At 40.4% G+C, this 20,752-nt stretch overlaps 1 protein-coding gene across 1 annotated transcript; it reads left to right on the top strand.

The window, feature by feature from the left end:
• Positions 1-3,580: 3,580 nt before the first annotated feature.
• On the top strand, positions 3,581-4,181 carry LOC130589992 (uncharacterized). Its single transcript, XM_057391794.1, has 2 exons — positions 3,581-3,868; positions 3,960-4,181. The coding sequence occupies exons 1-2, from the start codon at positions 3,581-3,583 to the stop codon at positions 4,179-4,181; spliced, it is 510 nt and encodes a 169-aa protein (XP_057247777.1).
• Positions 4,182-20,752: the final 16,571 nt, after the last annotated feature.

The following is a 20,752-nucleotide window of genomic DNA, read 5'->3' as shown; positions in this document are numbered from 1 at the left end:
ATCTTTAATTATTATGTATACATTAGTTATGTGTGTTTTAGTATAAATTATGTGAATCGGTATATGCAATTGGTTTAATCAAACCTTCTTATCATTTAGGCTAGATAAAATTAAAGCTTGTATTTTCTCTTGCTTAGATATGCTAAACCAATCAAATATTGTTTTGTTTGTTTTAGAAAAGTAAATTAAAAAAATCAGTTTGCATGTATAATCCATTTTTTTTTATGAAGGAATCCACTTTTGCAAATCAGTGGCTTTGAGTAACTCAAATATTAGCATGAGTTTTAGTTTTAAAAGTTTAAATTATCTTTTTTTAATTCCCTATAATTAAGTTTGTTTATCATAATTCTTTATTTGAATTAAAGGAAAGGTTTACCCCTACTGTTATTCTTATTACAATTACCCCTTGGCTTTGTTCAAGAAGGGTTCTTCCAAGTCCACTAGTTGGCATTAAGGTTACTCCAATGTCTTTGTATTCATAAAGGTAACTAGCTTGGGGGTGTGCACACTTAGGATCGCGGATCAAGGAAAGGGGTTTAAGTTAAGTTCTTATATTATTATTTTCCACTTTTAATGGAATTATTAAAGGAGATATATTCTTTGTGTTAACGTGAATTTAATAATGGATTGATCTTATCTTTTGTTATCACTAGAATTGTGAAATAAAGCATGTTTATGAAAGTATGTGAATTATATATTTACAAGTTTACAAGTCTTGCACGTAATTGTACTCAGTATTTCAACTGACTCGTATTTCCTATTTGTTTTGGCTTTGCCCTACTTTCCTTACGGGGAGTAGTTTGCAGGTCTATTGATGATTCATGATGCATGGGAGGAACCTTTTGGGATCATTAGAATAGATCACTATTTTAGTAGTCTTTAGACTTTTCTATTAGTATTGTGGTTTTTGGATAATAATATTATTTTTATAAATAAAGTTAGAAGTTTCCGCTGCATATTTTGTGTATCAAGTTATAGTATTGCCAAAATATATTTATATTTGGTGGTAATACCCTTAAGTTTCTCCAAGTATTTTACGAAAGTATAAGTTTTTAAAGTGGAGAAATTTGGGGGTGTTACAAAGTGGTATCAGTTTAAAAGCCTAGGGATATGAAACTGGAATCTAAAATTAATGGGTAGACTTAAGGTTGGCATATAGGTTAGAGAGTTTCGCATTCTTTTCATATTTATATTATTATGCATAAAAATCTATTTTATTATTTGAGGAAAAACGATTGATTTGGATAAGTTGGGTTGTCAATGCTTCTGGCAAGGAAAGGCTTGGGCTCTCACCAACGTTGCGTGTAACCAACCCTTTCCTGGGAAATTCATTGGCCCGACTATTCTTTGTCATGAATCAATTACTCATTATAAAATATATATTTGGAAAAACAAAAGGTTGTAAAAATAATTTTGGCAAGAAAAGTTTTAGCATTTTATGTGTATAAGTAGAATAAGATGATAGACTTTGATTTTTTTTTTTTGAGTACCTAAATAGTAGGCCGATTTTTATCAAGTTGCATTATTATTTTAGGACTATTCTTTTGTGGAAAAAGGAGAAAGAAATTGCGTTATGCAACTTTATTTGGTTAACTATTTGCAAATTAAATGCTTACTTGTTAAATTTTAAATTTCAGATGCTTGAGTTTGTAAGGGATACTTACTATGATGCCGCCTATTTTAAGAGGCATTATCACACTATATCATTCTTTATTCAAGGAATTCATAGCCAAGCTTAGTTTCACAAGGAAGAAGAGAAATGAGGACTGACCCTTGGAAAATTCTTCTAACTCTTATTCACTTACCTAGAATTCCAAAGTATGAAAATCTTTTTAGGAAATATGAGGATGTACTATTGAATGAAAATGAGTGGAATAAGCATGAACACGTGCATGAAGGGGTATGGATAGCTGATATGTTGACATTTGTGGGAGACTTATACTATGCAGAGAAGACATGGGAAAGGAACTTAGAGTCTACATCTAATGCTACCATAGAAATTTTGATAGCTAGCTGATTCGCTTATGTCTGTAGCCTCATCATCTCATCATATTATTCCATCACCTGTTCGCTCTACAAGTCCAGAATATACACCTACAACTCCTAAAGATAACACTTCAAAGGCACGATCCAACCCTCTTAAAGAAGTGCCACCGAGTCCTGAATACTCACCCATGTCGTCGGCCGCCTATGAAAGAGAATTTGGAGGGAGGGAGTCTTACCTATGATTTATTATGAATAGGATCTTCATGTTAGGCTTAAATAATTGTCAGTAGTTGACAAGTTAATGTAGTAACTTTATGGGGTTATTATTACTATTATCATTTTTGTGTTGCTTTCGAGTAAAGAAACCATGTATGCAATTTGATTATTATTAATGAGATGGTTTACCTGTTATATGTTCGTTTAGTTAAGACCTATGTTGTTTCCACTCAGGAAGATGTCTCAAAGGCATAGGGGTGGAAATAGTGCCAAATTGAATTCTGCTTTGAAAAAGTTGACTGAAATAGCAGCTGCCTTATCCCAGGCTGCAAACACCCCACCCCCGAAGTCCAATGAATTAGATGCATTTGGAGAAGTATTTAAGAGGGTGTCTGCTTCAAAACCCCTTACTACAATGGGAAAGAGGACCCAGCTAGTCTTGAAAACTGGATTAGGGAATTTGACAAGCTTTTTGATGCCATCAACTGCCCAGAAGAGCTTAAGCTGAATAACGCAGTGTATTATCTGAAGGAGGAAGCAGATCTTTGGTGGAGCCAAAGGAAAAATGATTTGACGATTGAGCGCAATTTTGGGTGGACCGAGTTGAAAGAAGCCTTAAGAACCAAGTTTTACCCTACACACTTAAGAAAGCAGAAAAGTATGGAGTTCATTAACCTTAGGATGGGGCCATGTCCATTTCAGAATACTATAGTAAGTTCATAGAGCTAATGAGATTTGCACCTGAAGTAGTACCCACTGAGGCTCTTAAGGCTCAAAGATTTGAGCAAGGCTTGACCCTATCTTTGCAAGGAAAGCTCGGAGGAGCCACCTTTAGCACCCTTGATGAGGTTTATGGGAGAGCTGCCCACTTGTATGGGATTAGAGGGAAGGAACTAGAGGGAAACTCTTCAGAGAAAAGAGGAAAGGGAATGGCAACTACCCGAACCAGGGGAATGAGAAAAAGTTTAAGGGAGGAAGCGAAAGAAGAATGGAAGAAACCTTGGGGCTAGGACCAATGATTAGACTTCAAGGAATCAATCAGGCGGAGAGAGGCCCAAAAGGGTGTTCCATTGTAAGAAGTGTAATAAGAACCACCCAGGAAAAGATTGTGAAGGGAAGCCAGTGACTTGTAGGTATTGCCAAAAGCTAGGTCATCGTGAGTATGAATGTTACTGGAAATCTGAAGGAAAACCACCTATTCCTGCCAGGATAACAAGACCATAGCTTCTAACCCGTCAAACCCTACTCAACAATTTGGGAGTGCTAAGCCAGGAAACGGAATGGAAATAGTCAGACCAAGGGGCGCATCTTTGCAATAAATGGTCGTGAGGCCGAGGCCACATCTGATGTGATAGCTGGTACTTTTTCCGTTAATTCTATGCCTGTTAAAGTTCTATTTGATTCAGGAGCATCACATTCATTCATGACTAGGACCCTAGGTGAACGTCTAGGACTAGTCAGTCCCGAATACATTTCTGTCAGTTTTGCATTACCATCAGGAGAAGAATTGCATTGTTCTAAGTTGTATAGGCAGGTACCTCTACTTATAGCAGGAATAGAATTCCCGTCTGACTTGATTGAGTATGAGATGAAAGACCTAGATGTCATCCTTGGGATGGATTGGCTTGGAAAATATAAGGGTCATATCAATTGTGAGGCTCAAAAAGTAATTTTAACCGGACCAAACAAGGTTAGGGTGACTTACAGGAGGGAAGGGAAACAAAAGGGCCTCGAATAATTTCTCCTTGCAACTACAGTCTTGTATAAAGAAAGGGTACCCATTGTTTATGTGTAGTGTTCAAGAAATAATGGAAGAGGTTGAACCTAGCAAGGTACCAGTGGTGAGTGAGTTTCCAGATGTTTTTCCTGATGAGATTCCAGGAATGCCACCAGTGAGAGATCTTGATTTCACCATAGACTTAGTGCCCGGAACAGACCAATCTCTAAGGCCCCATACCGAATGGCACCTGCAGAAATGAAGGAACTAAAAGTCCAACTGGATGAGCTGTTGGAGAAAGGCTACATCAGGCCAAGCTCTTCACCATGGGGTGCACCAGTACTGTTTGTGAAAAAGAAAGATGGGAGTTTGAGGCTATGCATTGACTATCGGGAACTAAATAGTGTAACTATCAAGAACAAATACCCACTTCCGAGAATAGATGATTTGTTTGACCAACTCAAGGGGCTGGAATCTTTTCTAAAATAGACCTGAGGTCTGGTTATCATCAATTAAGGATTGCGAGAATGATATCGCAAGGACAGCCTTTAGGACTCGCTATGGACATTATGAGTTCACGGTGATGCCTTTTGGTTTACTAATGCACCTGCAGTTTTCATGGATTTGATGCATAGAACTTTCAGAACGTTCTTGGATAAATTTGTTGTTGTTTTCATCGACGACATTCTGGTTTACTCTAAGGATAGGGAGGCACATGAGGAGCATTTAAGACAAGTTTTGTCAAAGTTGAGAGAGCATCAGTTATATGCTAAGCTTTCTAAATGTGAGTTTTGGTTGGAGGAAGTTGCATTTTTGGGCCATGTGATCTCGAAAGAGGGTGTTTCAGTGGATCCCGCTAAGATTCGAGCTGTTACTGAATGGCCTACTCCGAAGAGTGTATATGATATAAGGAGTTTCTTGGGATTGGCCGGATATTACCGAAGATTTGTGAAGGACTTCTCTAGGATTTCGAGGCCTATGACTAACTTGATGAAAAAGGAGTGTAAATTTATTTGGAGTTCAGAGTGTGAGGAGGCATTTCAGAACTTGAAGAACAGTTAACTTCAGCACCAGTTTTAGCATTGCCAGATGAAGGTCAACAATATGAGGTTATAGTGATGCATCGAAATATGGCTTAGGGTGTGTACTGATGCAAAATCGAAAGGTGATTGCTTATGCTTCGAGGCAATTGAAACCTTATGAGGTGAATTATCCAACTCATGATTTAGAATTAGCTGCCATTGTGTTCGCCTTGAAGATTTGAGACACTATTTATATGGAGTAACTTGTAAGATTTATACAGATCATAAGAGCTTGAAGTACATATTTACTCAAAAGGAGTTGAACATGAGGCAAAGGAGATGGTTAGAACTCATTAAGGATTATGACTTGGATATCCAGTATCATGAAGGGAAGGCTAACGTTGTGGCTGATGCTTTGAGTAGGAAGACTAGTCATTCGATTAATGCAATAATATTGCCAGATCAGTTATGTATGGAGTTTCAGAAGATGAACTTGGAAGTCATGGAGCTAGGAAGCGTAGAAGAACTACTAGGTGCCATAGCGATCCAACCTTCTATTCTTGATGAGATCAGGGAAAGTCAAGCTGGGGATGATAAATTGGAGAAAATTAAGGAGAAAATTCAAGAGGGCCAAGCACTAGACTTCAAAATATTTGATGATGGCAGTGTGAGATTCAAAGGAAGATGGTGTGTGCCTCAGAATCAAGGGGATCTTAAGCAGAAATTGATGGAGGAAGCTCACAACTCACAATACTCAATGCATCCAGGGGAGATAAGTTGTATAAGGATTTGAAGAAGACTTTTTGGTGGTCAAACATGAAGAAAGAAGTTGCTGAATTTGTGGCTAAGTGTCTTACTTGTCAAAAGGTAAAGATTGAACATAAGAGACCTCAAGGGATGGTCCAACCTTTGGAAGTCCTAGCTGGAAATGGGACTCTATCTCAATGGATTTTGTGGGAGCCTTGCCCAAAAGTAAGAAAGGAAATGATACTATTTGGGTGGTAGTGGACCGTTTGACTAAGACCGCAGTTTTTATACCAATGAAGAATACTTGGTCGATGGATCAATTGGCTATAGCCTATGTGAAGTTCGTAGTGAAGTATCATGGAGTACAAAGGACATCATCTCTGATCGAGATTCTAGGTTCTTATCGAACTTTTGGCAAAGTGTCAAAAAGAATGGGGACCAAGCTACTGATGAGTACCGCTTTTCACCCAGCTACTGATGGGCAAACTGAGAGAACTATTCAGACATTGGAAGACATGTTAAGATCTTGTGTAATGGAGTATCAAGGATCATGGGAAGATTACTTGGATTTGATTGAATTCTCCTACAACAAAGTCATCATGCAAGTATTGGAATGGCACCGTTTGAAGCTTTGTAGGTCGAAAATGTCGAAGCCCGATATGTTGGAATGATATAAGTGAACGATTGTACTTGGGCCAAGTTTATCGAGGACACCGTGAAGCAAGTCAGGTTAATTCGGAAAAGATACGAGCCGCCCAAGATCGACAGAAAAGCTATGCCGATTTGAAGAGGAGGGATGAGGAGTACGAGGTTGGAGAAAGCGTCTTACTCAAAGTTTCTCCGACAAAAGGGGTAATGAGGTTTGGAAAGAGAGGCAAGCTAAGCCCAAAGTACATTGGACCCTATAAAATTTTGACTAGGGTTGGCAAGGTGGCTTATTGTTTAGAGTTACCTAATGAGTTAAGCAAGGTACATAATGTCTTTCATGTGTCACAATTAAGGAAGTATATTACAGATTCTTCTCATGTCTTGCAGCCTGAATCTATCGAATTGGATGAGACCTTAACCTATGAGGAAAGACCGATTAAGATCCTAGATAGCAAAGTCCGTAGTACTAGAAACAAGGATGTAAAGTTATTGAAAGTTCTTTGGTCCAATCACAAAACCGAGGAAGCGACTTGGGAGGCTGAGGACGAAATGCGTAGAAAGTACCAGAGTTTTTATTGAGGTGAATAGAGTTACGGGGGCGTAACTCCCTTTTTAAGGGGGGTAGAATGCGATAGAGTTTCGCGCGCTTTTACATTCTTAGAGCATATAGAGTCGTTATTTTTAAATATGTGCATTCATAATTTTAGCATGAAAACAAATATTTTTAAAATCTTTGTAAGTTTCGGGACGAAACTTCTTTTAAGGGGGGTAGACTGAATACCCCGTATTTTTAGGCATTTATTGAGATTATTTAAAACAATTTTAAATTTTATCTTCAAAACTCATTTTAAACTATTTTAAAATCACATTGGAGGGAATCATTTGGAGGGAAATATAGTTTGAATTTTAAAGGTTATTTTAGTAATTTTTTAACAATAGTTGCTCTTGTCATTATCTTATTTATTTAATTAGTTATTTAAACAAATATTTGATAAATAATTTTATACAATCCAAAATTCATTTTTGGGTAATAAAATTAGATTATACATCTTAGTATGTAATTTTGGATATTTTTATAAGTGTTGTTTTGAAAAATCGATTCTTTAAAATAAACCGAAAACTTTAAATATTTAAAATATTTTGTTAAATCTTATAAAATCAGATTTTTATGAGATTTATATTGAGTTGAAAGTATGGGATTTTAATTGATTTGGGAAGATTTAACAATCTCTTTAAAATCAAACAAAATTGATTTTAGGAAACAATTAAAGGGAAGAGTTATTTATAAAAAAAAAAATGAAACAAATTTTTTTGCTGCATTACACAGCTGCTGCACGGCAGCTTTGTAATGTTGCAAAGTTTAATTTTTTTTAAAAAAATTCTTTTGCCCTAATTTTAATAATTTAGGAAAGTTTTACCTCTTTTCTACCCTAGTTTACACTATAAATACCCCTTTAATCCTTCACTTTCTCTTCACCAAAAAAAAAATATTGAGAGTTCCTTATAAAGTTTTCCCTAAAGTGAGTGGTCTCTTTGAGTAGTTTTAGTTTTCACCGAGGAGTTTTATCGGGAGGTTTTGTAAGTACTCCATTTTTTTAAAAGTTGTTTTAATTCCTAGTTTTTGATCTTTTTGAGTTTTATAAAAACATGTTTTAATTGTTTGAGCATGAATCATGTCTATAATTAGTTAGTTAGCATAATTTTCTTTAAGAGTTCATATATTGTTCATCGTTTTGATTAGAACTAGTTTATAATTAATAGGAGGATTTCGTTCGTGAACATTCCCTTACTAGTTGATTTTCTTATTTCGTGAATTATCAAGGTACGTTTACGTGGCTTGATCTTTAATTATTATGTATACATTAGTTATGTGTGTTTTAGTATAAATTATATGAATTGGTCTATGCAATTGGTTTAATCAAACCTTCTTATCATTTAGGCTAGATAAAATTAAAGCTTGTATTTTCTCTTGCTTAGATATGCTAAACCAATCAAATATTGTTTTGTTTGTTTTAGAAAAGTAAATAAAAAAAATCAGTTTGCATGTATAATCCATTTTTTTTTATGAAGGAATCCACTTTTGCAAATCAGTGGCTTTGAATAACTCAACAATATTAGCATGAGTTTAGTTTTAAAAGTTTAAATTATCTTTTTTTAATTCCCTATAATTAAGTTTGTTTATCATAATTCCTTATTTGAATTAAAGGAAAGGTTTACCCCTACGTTATTCTTATTACAATTACCCCTTGGCTTTGTTCAAGAAGGGTTCTTCCAAGTCCACTAGTTGGCATTAAGGTTACTCCAATGTCTTTGTATTCATAAAGGTATCTAGCTTGGGGGGTGTGCACACTTAGGATCTGCGGATCAAGGAAAGGGGTTTAAGTTAAGTTCTTATATTATTATTTTCCACTTTTAATGGAATTATTAAAGGAGATATATTCTTTGCTGTTAACGTGAATTTTAATAATGGATTGATCTTATCTTTTGTTATCACTGGAATTGTGAAATAAAGCATGTTTATGAAAGTATGTGAATTATATATTTATAAGTTTACAAGTCTTGCACGTAATTGTACTCAGTATTTCAACTGACTCGTATTTCCTATTTGTTTTGGCTTTGCCCTACTTTCCTTACGGGGAGTAGTTTGCAGGTCTATTGATGATTCATGATGCATGGGAGGAACCTTTTGGGATCAATAGAACTAGCTAGATCACTATTTTAGTAGTCTTTAGACTTTTCGTATTAGTATTGTGGTTTTTGGATAATAATATTATTTTTATAAATAAAGTTAGAAGTTTCCGCTGTATATTTTGTGTATCAAGTTATAGTATTGCCAAAATATATTTATATTTGATGGTAATACCCTTAAGTTTCTCCAAGTATTTTACGAAAGTATAAGTTTTTAAAATGGAGAAATCTGGGGGTGTTACAGCCTGTGGCAGACCGTTTAGTTTTTTAGGGCTGTAATTATTTATGATATTAATGAAAGTACCTCCTTTTGTCCAACTTTGATGTCGTCTCAATGTTATGCTTATATTGCTTTTGTCGTTTGTTTGCATATTAATACCTGTTAGAGTAGTTGCTTAATCCGGCATATTCATGTTGATTCTTGACCGGTTAACCACTTATTATGCATCTTAATTAACTCAGCAGATCCATTAAGGTCGTTAACCGATTAGTTTAGATTCTTATTCACTTAATTCCGCAGATCCAACGGGATCTTTGACTGGTTAGGAATATTTTACGAGTTTTTCACCAGATACCCCTGTGGTTTTTCAAAATTCATGGGGTACCCCTAATTTTAAAATAATGCACCAGCTTCCCTTACTGTTTAAATAAAATGCACCCAATGCCCTTAATGACAAACGACGTCAAATTTCCATTAGTCATTAAGGTTAATTAACCCTTCTAACCCCTCTAACCCAAATTAAACCCTCTAAACCTAACCTAACCCTAACCCTAATCCCTAATCTAACACCTCACCCCCACCCTAAACCCTACTACCACAGCCCCCTACGCTTCTCCTACCCCCGCAGCCGTCCTGCCCTTCCCTCACCCTACCCTCCCACCAACCCCATAGCCGCAACTCCCCTCTCCCGTAGCTCCCCCACACCCATCAAATCCCCCCTCCCCCACCCCTATCGAATTGCCCCACCACCATCGAACCGGGATACAAAACACCAACCATCTCTTGGATTTCTCCGGAATTTCTGAAAAAACTCGACCCATGGGTTCGAAATTCCTCCTTCTTCTTCATTTCTTTTTCTCTCTCTTTCTTCATTGATTCTTTTTAAAAAAAACTGATTTCAAAATTGGTTTTCGAAAATGAGTTCAAAATTGGTTTTCGAAAACGGTTTTCGCAAAAGGTTTTCGAAAATGGTTTTCGAAAATGGTTTTCGAAAATGGTTTTCGAAAATGTTTTCAAAAATAATTTTTGAAAATGATTTTCAAAATGATTTTCGAAATTGATTTTCGAAATTAGTTTTAGAGGGGGAGGTGGTGGTGGTTGCGTGGTGTTGGGGGTGGGTGAGGTGAAATAGGGAAATCAAGGGGGGAGGAGACTGCTGCAGGGGGTGAGGGAGGGAGGGGGAGGTGGTGGTGGTTGGGTGGTGGTGGTGGGTTTAGGTTTTCAAGTTATGGGGTTAGGTTAGGATTTAGTTAGTTAATTAGGGTTTAATTAGGGTTAGAGAGGTTAATTAAGCCTAATGACTAACGAAAACTTGACACCGTTAGTCATTAGGGGCATTTCGTGCATTTTACTTAAAGAATAAGGGTACCTGGTGCATTTTTTAAAAATTAGGGGTACCCCATGAATTTTGAAAAACCACAGGGGTACCTGGTTAAAAAACCGAATATTTTATTTAACGAATTGATCCTGAAGATCCACTAAGGTCACTGACTGGTAATTTTGAATGTGTATTCAATTAATCCGGCAGATCCACAAAGGTCATTGACCGGTTAGGAAAATGTTATTAAAAGAATTAATCCCGCAGATCCTCGAAGGTCATTGACCGGTTAGGCACTTTAATTGACTCAACAGATCCACGAAGGTCGTGACTGGTTAATCCCTAATGCTTCTTTGCTTAATCCGGCAGATCCACAAAGGTCATTGACTGGTTATGCTTTTTAATTAACTCAGCACATCCACGAGGGTCATTGACTGGTTCATTTTGTATGTTTAGAGAACATGACATTTATATAAGATGCTTGTTTATGCTAAAATTTGCCGTTCACGACAGAATTAAAGTTAGGGACACTTTAACCAGATTATGTATAAGTCAATGCAAGGAATGAATGCAAAAGAGGGGTCAAAGGGATGAACACACAAAGATGGTGATGCGGAAAACCCCAATGAAGATGGGTAAAAAGCGCGGGTGGAGATGGTTCCACCAATCTACTATCAATGATCGTCGTTACAGATGAGTGATGATCGTTTGCAACTTAAGTTTTTTCTGCTAGTACAAAATGTCCAGTAGTCTATTCTAATGATCCTCTCTTTGCTTTTGTATCTCTTTCTCCTTCGGCGTTTTCTAAATCAATGCACTATTAATTCCTTTGATTGTTCCAATGGTAACCGCTCCTTGATTTTAGGAGATTTATCTTGATCAAAGCTATAATATTGCCGGAATTTACTCTCCTTCTTCAAGTGAGTGATTCTCTCCAACGGCTACATGAGCTGAATTGTCGCCGGATAATACACCTTCCTTTCTTGGACAACTGGTTACTAATCTTACTTTGACTTAATCTTCTCGCCTCTCCGTCGCGTCTTAGTGTCAAAGTCCCTGCGTCATTATGTCAATGTCATCCTGCAAAAATCAGCCATAACAGTTTGCCCCCAATTGTCGAATTGGGGTAACACAAAAACATGAGACAATTGTTAAAAAATCAAAGAATCAGGCAAAATATCTTCAATGTAATCAAGACACTTTAGCGAAAAATCTCGCGTGACAAGTATATAAAATATCCTACGGAGATACTTAGAAAAAAAGAAAGGGGATCCATAAGGCAGCCCAAAGGTCTCAAATTAAAAAGGTAGTTTTTTTTAAGGAGCCGTTAATTTCTAACCGTTGGCCCAAAATAATGATTGCCTTTGGAGATATATATACCGTGGGCGGTTGAAAACTTCAACCCACCAAATCTTTCTCTCTCTAAAGCAAGATAATTTCCATAACTTCCATAATTCTCTCCCCGGGAAACTGATCTCTAGTACTAGGTAAACTTCTACTTTCCGTCCATTGATCTCTTTACTTCGCACTTTTCCTTTCTTCCTCATTTGCACCTATGGCACCTAGTAGGCGTAGCATTAGGACGTTCAAAAAAACCAGGAAAAATCGAGAGGTAAGGAGAAAGTCGTAGAACAAAGAAGCGAGAATGAGGACGAATAGTCGACCATGTCAGAGGAAGACATGATGAGGTTTCTAGAGTTAGGAAATTTGCCCGACGGCACGGTTATTAGAGACGCAGAGTCGGACGAACCACCAGAGACATGCCCTACCACCTGGGTGGTACTTTACGAATATCCCTTTAAAATAGGCCTGAGACTCCCTTTCACCCCCCTAGCCAGAGATTTAATGCAGATCTACCAGATCAGCCCTGGGCAGATAATGCCCCAAGTCTGGCGAATTCTGAGCGTCGTTGACAAAGTGACGACGTCGTGGGATGAAGCCTTTACTCTGCACGACCTCTTGCTCTACTATGAAATTAGGGTTAAAGCTAAAAATAGGATAGCCCTACATGCAAAAGCGAGACTAGAGCCTTTGGTTGGGGGAGTCCAATCAAACGACAGAGGATGGAAGAACAGATACGTTTTTGTGAAGAAATCAACCCTAGGGGAAGTTGGAAAATCCCAGATTGGTGGCTGGAACACTGAAGGTTTGTTTAATTTCAATCATTTTTTCTTTTGCGTCGTGTCGTTAACATTACTCTTACATCGTTTCTTCTGCAGGTCTGAACCCAAAATTACTGACACACCACGACGAATCTAAGAGTCTCTGCGACAAGTTTCTGGAGGTACCAGAGAAGGATAGGCAATTTAGACGAATCCTATTTGCTAGCCAGGACAGATGTTCATCTATGGCATCTGGTAAGTTTGTTTTTTCTCTCTGCCTTAGGCTCTAACGACGTCAGAATTTTTTATTGACTCAAAACGTTTGTCGACAGGTTCATCTCAATCGCGTCCTAGGGGGAATATGGACAGTCAAGCATTGGCTGAAATGCTGCGTAAACGCAAGAGGGAATCTTCTGTTGATACTGTATCTGCGTCAGCGACATCGACGAAGAAGGACACTGCTGTCGTCGTTCATTTGGACGACGAACAAGATGTTGCGCCTAAAATGCGCAAGACTGAATTCTTGGCCCCTCCTTACAAGGGTGAGCCATCATACACTGTGACTGTCCCCAATGACTTTATGTCGTTGGACAGGTCTATATGGCCAGAGGCTGACAGGTTTCTTTTTCCTACTGCTGCGGAAAGGAAAAAAGAACACACTCTTCCCCGCATGATGTTAAACGGGTTAGAGCTTTTATTCCAGGTATAGTCGCTTTACTTTAATTAAGGACTTTACAACATTTTGACAATAGTTTATAACTACCTACTGACATGCGTTCTCCTTTCTTCATACAGTCGTCCCAACATTTCCTGATGGCAAAGAGGGAGATTTCGACACTGATGAAGGGTCTTCAGACCATGAGGCAGAGAGTCGAAAACGCTGAAACGGACGTTAAGTCCAAGGAGTCTGAGGTGGAATCTTACAAGTCAACTATAAAAAAAGATGGAGGAGGCTCTGAAGAAGAATGGAGAAGAACTGGAGCAGATAAGGGAGAAGACGACTACGTTGCAAGAGTCGTCGCGTCAAGAGATCCAGACCCTCTAGGCGACTGTTGACAGACAAAAGAACGAGCTGGACTTGCTCAAGGCTGAGGTGACTACCAGGGTCGGGGCCAAGCTTATGTACCAGTTCTTAATGAAGAAGACGGCATCACGGACGCCACAAAAAGACATAGACCTCTATCTCAAGTTTATGGGATCAATGAAAGACTTGATGGATCCGGATGACTTAGCCGCGACGGCAGATTCTCCTCCAAAGGTGGATGAGAACGCTCCGTCCTGTGCTAGCTTTATTGCGTCTAACGTGCCGCCCGACCCAGAGACCGAGAAAGAATCCCCAGTCGTCGTACCGTCACCTGTTGCGTTGCCAGAAAAGAAGACTAACGAGAGCTAGGACGCTTAGATTTTTAACTGCTTTCCCTTATGTTTCTCTGCGTTTTTCTCTTATAACTTTATCAAACTTTTACTTTAGGTCACTCAAGGGAGTGACTCTTTCGTTTGTACATTTGGGTCACCCATGGGGGTGACCATAACTTTGACAATTGTGCTTTTGGGTCACCCACGGAGGTGGCCATAACTTTAACAACTGTGTGTTTTTTTCTTAGCAAATTAAATCTTATGTTCTTTTGCCTCTGCAACATGCGTGCATTTCTGTCGTTATTCTGACGTTCCTAGGGCATAGTCAGGCGCTTAGTCAGCCTTCATTGGTCGTTCAGACGAAACATTTGGACTTAGCAACTTAGAATACATATGAGAAACATATAAACACTTACATATGAATGTTAGAAAAATAGATGGAACGTCGCGACAATTGTGGCTTTGAATGGCAAGACCTTTGTCGCAGCGTTTTGTTGGAGCAGGAAAAAATTGAGAAACTTTGAAAGGTGACGGCGTCACCTCTTACTTTATTGCGTAATAAGATGTATGTCTACTCGTCGCATTGTAAGACCGTTGCGGCGTTATTAAAACAAATGGGAATGACTTTCCTGAAAGGCAACAAAACGTAGTGAGAAAACACTAAGGTCGCTAACAGTTAGCGACGCAGACATGATAATAATATCATTTATTTCTTACACTATGCTGGGAAAGCAAAGTAAATCACTTAACTAGAAGAAGTATCGTTTGAGATGTGTAGCGTTCCAGCTACGTGGCACGGAGCTTCTGTCACGTCGGACCAATTGATAGGCTCCTTTGCCTTATAATACCTTACTGATTTGGTATGGTCCTTCCCACTTAGGTCCTAACTTTCCAGTGTTAACTTCTTGCGTGTTTTGGAACACTTTCCTCAGGACCCAATCACCTTCAACAAAGGATTTGACTTGAACATTTTTATTAAAACTTCTTGCGACTATTTTCTGTTGAGCCGCCATACGTACTAACGCGGCATCGCGCAACTCTTCAATGGTATCCAGGTCGTTGACAAGCTCGTTGCAATTATGCTCCTCCGTCATTAAACTGTACCTCGCAGTCGCGACGTTCACTTCAGAAGGCATGACACCTTCACACCCATATACTAGTGAGAACGGTGTTTGTCCTGTCGCAGTGCGCGGTGTCGTGCAATTAGCCCATAAGATGGAAGGCAACACCTCTGCCCATTTACCCTTCTTGGCTGTAAGTCGTTTCTTCAAGGTGTCAATGACCGTCTTATTACTAGACTCAGCTTGTCCGTTGGCTTGCGGATAACTTGGCGTTGACGCTAACAACGTTATGTTCCATTCGTCATAGAAACGCCTTGTTTTGTTGCTAATAAATTGCGACCTACTGTCGCATATTATTTCGGACGGAACACCAAACGTGCAAATTATGTTAGTATATATAGAAGAAATCACTTCCTTGTCACGTACCTGTTGAAAAGAACCTGCTTCTATCCACTTAAAAAGTAATCAGTTAGTGCCAACATAAAGACCTTCTGACCTGGGGCTGGGGGTAACTTGCCAACTATGTCCATGCCCCATTTCATGAAAGGCCAAGGTGTTAAAGTAGGATGCAAAATCTCACAAGGTTTATGCGTCATACCTTCGTGTCGTTGACAACTATCGTACTTGGCGACGTATCTCATTGCGTCTTTTTTCATTGTGGGCCAATAGTACCTCATACGCAACGCTCTGTTGGACAGGCTACACCCTCCTGAATGATTTCCACATGTTCCTTCATGTAAGTCTTCCAAGACTTGCCCCCACTGATCCTTTTCAAGACAACGCAAGTAGGGCCCTGCGGCAGATTTTTTTGAACAACATTCCTTGAATGAGCACGTACCGTGACGCTTTGAACCGAATTCTGCGCGCCTCTGCCCTATCTGCTGGAAGTACGTTGTTAGTAAGATAGTCGTAAAACGGTTTTGTCCAACTGACACTTACCTCCTCAACGTCGAAGTCGTGCATCGCTGCGACACTGCTCCCATCGCAAGCGACATCTTGGTCGTCCTGCGGACGTTCAGCCGTTGTCGCGACGATTTTTCCATTGTTTCTAGCAACTGCAGGAATTGCTAGGTGGACTATAAGGACGGAAGTGATCAAAATGTCCCTTAAGGAGGATCCAAGGTTGGCCAATGCATCTGCCTACGCATTCTGGTCTCTTGGTACCTATAAAATCTCAAACGGGTTAAATACTTTACTCTTACGCTGAGTTATCTCTAAGTACATAGCCAATTTGACATCTTTTGCCGCGAATTCTCCTTTGACTTGGCTAACTATCAACAATGAATCGCTGAAGACTTTTAACGCTTTTGCTCCCATGTCCTCTGCTAACGTCATTCCTTCTATAAGTGCTTCGTACTCGGCTTCATTGTTCGTCGCTCTAAACTCGCAGCAAATGGCTCGTACTACCTTGCCCCCTTGTGGCGACTTTAGCACAACACCTAGACCTACGCCACGAAAATTAGAAGATCCGTCAACAAATAATACCCAAGGTTCGTGGTCTACATGGTTAATTTTTGCGACTTCGTCGTTTGCGAGCTTCTCTAGCTCTGGGCTAAAGTACGCCACAAAATCTGCCAATGCTTGCAACTTAATGGCTGTTCTGGGACGAAACTAAATGTCGTATCCACTGAGCGCTATTGCCCACTTACTCATGCGTCCTGTTAATTCGAGGCGTCGCAAGACGGACTTTGACAGGATAGTTAGTCATAATAATAATAGTATGTGTCTCAAAATAGTGCCTAAGTTTTTTAACAGCAACAACTATGGCTAAAATGAGTTTTTCCAATGAGGAATACCTGGTCTATGCGTCTAGCAGAGACTTACTGACGTAATAGATTGGGAGCTGCTGACTTTCTGCTTCTCGCGTCAGGACAGCACTGACGGACACACTGCTCACAGCGATATAAAGCTGCAACGTCTCCTCGTCGCTGGGCTTGGACAGCAATGGTGGTGAAGCTAGGTATTTTTGAGTTCTTATAGCGCGTCTTCATGCTGCTGCAACCAATCGAAGCCTTTATTCTTCCTCAGAACGTCATAGAGTAAATGACATCTGTCGGACGACCGGGATATGAAGCGATTCAACGCAGCCACGCGACCAATTAACTTCTGCACCTCTTTGACGTTCCTTGGAGATTGGATATTGATAAGGGTTTTTATTTGATCCGGGCTAGCTTCGGTCCCTCGTTGTGTAACGACATACCCTAAGAACTTTCCTGCAAACACTCCAAATGTTCACTTAGTAGGGTTTAATTTCATGACATACCTTCGCAGGACGTCGAAAGCTTCCGTCAAATGTTGGACGTGGTCGCTTGCTTGTTTGGATTTGACGAGCATATCGTTTATATATACCTCCATGGTATCGCTCAATTGGTCTTTGAACATATGGTTGACCAATCGTTGGTAGGTGGCACCTGCATTTTTCAAACCAAAAGGCTTAACCTTATAACAATATATACCTTTGTCGGTGACGAACGCTGTCTTTTCCTGATCGTCTGGATGCGTCAATATTTGATTGTACCTAGAATATGCGTCCATGAAAGTCAGGAGCTTGTGGCTCGCCGTCGCGTCGACCATTGCGTCAATATGAGGGGGAGGGAATGGATCCTTGGGACATGCTTTGTTCAAGTATATATACCTCCACTTCCTGTTCTTGTTGCTCATGACCACAACATTGACTAGCCAGTCTGGGTATTTTACTTCGCGGATTTTTCCAGTGTCGATCAGCTTTTGGACTTCGTCATTGATGATTTGGTTCCTTTCAAGCGCGAATTTGCGTCTTTTTTGCTTTACTGGCTTGTAATCGGGATCAACGTTGAGTTTATGTGTTATGACGTCGGGACTGATTCCTGTCATATTCTCATGGGATCAAGCAAAATAATCTTGATTAGTCGTTAAAAAATCAATCAACTGACCTCGTATTTCTTGCGACAGCGTCGCTCCGATTCGAACGACGTGATTGGGTGTGGACGAATCGAGCATCACTTCATCCACGTCCTGCTCACTGGGCGCGTCGGACGCTGATCCATCCTTTAATTGCTAGATGGCTGCCTTTGGAGGTTTGAGCGACAAGCTATAACATTCTCTTGCGGTATTATGCTCGCCTTTATTTCTTGGACGCCCATTGGTTGGGAACTTCAACGTCTGATGATAAGTAGATGGGACGACCTTCATCTTGTGTATCCATAGGGTGCCGAGGATGATATTATATGCTGACGGGCAATCCACGACATTGAATCTGGTCGGCAGATTGACGCCTTTGGCTAACGTTGGCAGCGTGATCTCTCCGACAGTGTGTTGGGCTTCTCCGCTGAAACCACCTAAAACAGTAGATTTTTTAGTAATATCTTTATCACACAATCCCATACCTTCGAGGACGCTTTTCAATATGATATTAGCCGAGCTGCCCCCATCGACCAATACTCGCTTCAACAGGCAATTACTGACAGTTAAGGATATGACTAGTCCATCATGGTGCTCTACGTCGCATACGTCATCATCATCGAAGGTAATTGACATTGCTTCCAGTTTGCGTTCTTCTGCTTACCTGCAAGATTTAAAAACGGCGGACGAGGGGGTGCCCTCTCTTGCTAGCCTTTTGTCTGCGGAGTATGTTAGTCCACACACGTCTGATCCACCAGAAATGACATTAATTACCTTTACGTGCGTCGGTGACGCAGGCGGGACGAAATGCGCATGTTTTCTCTCGAAGGATGCTTTGCCTTTGTCTCTTAGGAGATCCTTGTGATGTCCCTTGTTGAGCATGTATGCAACCTCGCGTCGCAACGCAATGCACTCCTCCGTCTTATGGCCGTGATCATGATGGAATTGACACCACTTCGTTTGATCTTTTTGCGCCTCTAGTCGGTCACTTTTCCTTGGCGAGCGGACGGGTGCCCCGATCTTGGTTAAGGCATTTACGACGCCTCCGACATTGACAAAAAATCCATAAGAGTCGAGATCTGGGAAGGATGGTGACTCCGTCCTCGCGTCATTACCTGCATCATCGACAACGTCAGTAACATTGTTTACCTGATTTGAACGACTGTATGGATGGTTTCGCCAGTTATTCTTCTTGGGGACGAAAGCCTTCCGGTCGTTAGGATCTTCCTTTACGAGGTATGGTCCTTCCAGTTGCCCGTGAGCTTACCGCCAATGTGTGCCTAGTCGGTCGCTGATGTGCGTCTAAGTACCAGATCTCCTTTCATAATTAGCCGGCTTCGCACTCGCTTTTTATAGGCTTTGCTGATCTGGTCTTCATATGCTGCTGACTTGAGTTCAGCGGCGACCCTGACTTCTGGCAGAATGTCCAGATCTTCCTTGTGAAGCTTGTCATTTAGCTCTGGGTCATAGTTTAGGATTCGCCAGTTGGGTAGACCTACTTTGACCGGTAACACCGCTTCTACCCCAAAAGCCAGCCGGAAGGGAGTTTTGCCGGTAGCTTCCTTTTCAGTGGTTCTGTTCGACCATAGTACAACCAGAATCATGTATGCCCAGACGCCTTTCATCACATCCAGCCTTTTCTTCAAGGCGTTCAGGATTTGTTTGTTGGCGGCCTCTACTTGTCCATTGCTCTGAGGGTGGCACACTGATGAGTACGTCAACTTGATGCCGTACAAGCTGAGGAAGTTCTTGATGGGGGCCGCAATCGAATTGGACGCTATGGTCCATAAGAATTCCCATAGGTCTCCCAAACCAGGTGATGACGTTCTACCGGATGAACTTCTTTACTTGGTTGGCCGTTATCTTTGCGATTGGCTCTACCTCAATCCATTTTGTGAAGTAAACAATGCCCACAATTAGGAATTTCCTTCCCCCCGATGCCGGTGTAAAGGGTCCTATGATGTCCATCCCCCACTGAGCAAAAGGGATTGGGTTGAGGATTGGTTGCAGATCGTTTGCCGGTTGGTTAATTACCGGTGCGACCCTTTGGCACTTGTCGCACTTTTTGACGTAGGCCTGTGCGTCTGCCAGCATGGTTGGCCAGTAAAAACCCGCTCTTAGCGCTTTTAGTGCCAACGCTTTTCCACGGATATGGTTCCCACAAACTCCCTCATGGATTTCTTCCAATATTTTTGTGGCCTCGTCGGCCGTTACACACCTTAGGAGCATAAGTGAGAAACTTTCTTGTACAACTGACCTTTAAAGATGCAGTACCATGGAGAATATTCTTTAAGCTTCTTGGCCGACATCTCATCTTCTAGGAGGACGTCTTTCATCTTGTACGCTAAGATGTTGTCGTACCATTATGCGCCCTGACTAATGGTGCTTACGGTTGCTGGGGAAGTGTCCACACTCCTTTCAGTCAGCATTTCTACCATGACGCTCCGCTTTTTATTGCTGGTACTAGAGAGCTGGCCAACTTGGACAGGGATTCAGCTGCCATGTTTTCAGCTCTTGGTACCAGCTTTACCTCGAAGCTATGTAATCTGGCCGTCATGATCTTTACTTTAATTACTCAGGTACTTTTGCATGACGGGCTCTCGTGCTTCGTATATGCCTTCTATCTGACTTGGTACCAATTGGGAATCAGTTATCATTAGAATCCCTTTGGCACCAGCCGCAATGCTTAGACTTGTTCCGGTCAGGGCTGCTTCGTACTCTGCCTCGTTATTGGAGGCTTTAAAACCGAATCTGACGGCATATTCAAAGATCTCCCCCTCTGGATACGTCA

Source organism: Beta vulgaris, chromosome 1, assembly GCF_026745355.1.
Source record: "Beta vulgaris subsp. vulgaris cultivar EL10 chromosome 1, EL10.2, whole genome shotgun sequence".
NCBI lineage: Eukaryota > Viridiplantae > Streptophyta > Magnoliopsida > Caryophyllales > Amaranthaceae > Beta > Beta vulgaris.
The sequence above is the reverse complement of the archived record's forward strand: the minus strand, read 5'-3'. Positions and strand labels throughout refer to the sequence as shown.

Coding starts and splice junctions, on each gene's coding strand:
- LOC130589992 (XM_057391794.1), top strand. CDS start 3,581: ATGCCTGTTAAAGTTCTATTTGATTCAGGAGCATCACATTCATTCATG. Junction 3,869..3,959: donor TCAATTGTGAGGCTCAAAAA/GTAATTTTAACC, acceptor TTGCAACTACAG/TCTTGTATAAAGAAAGGGTA.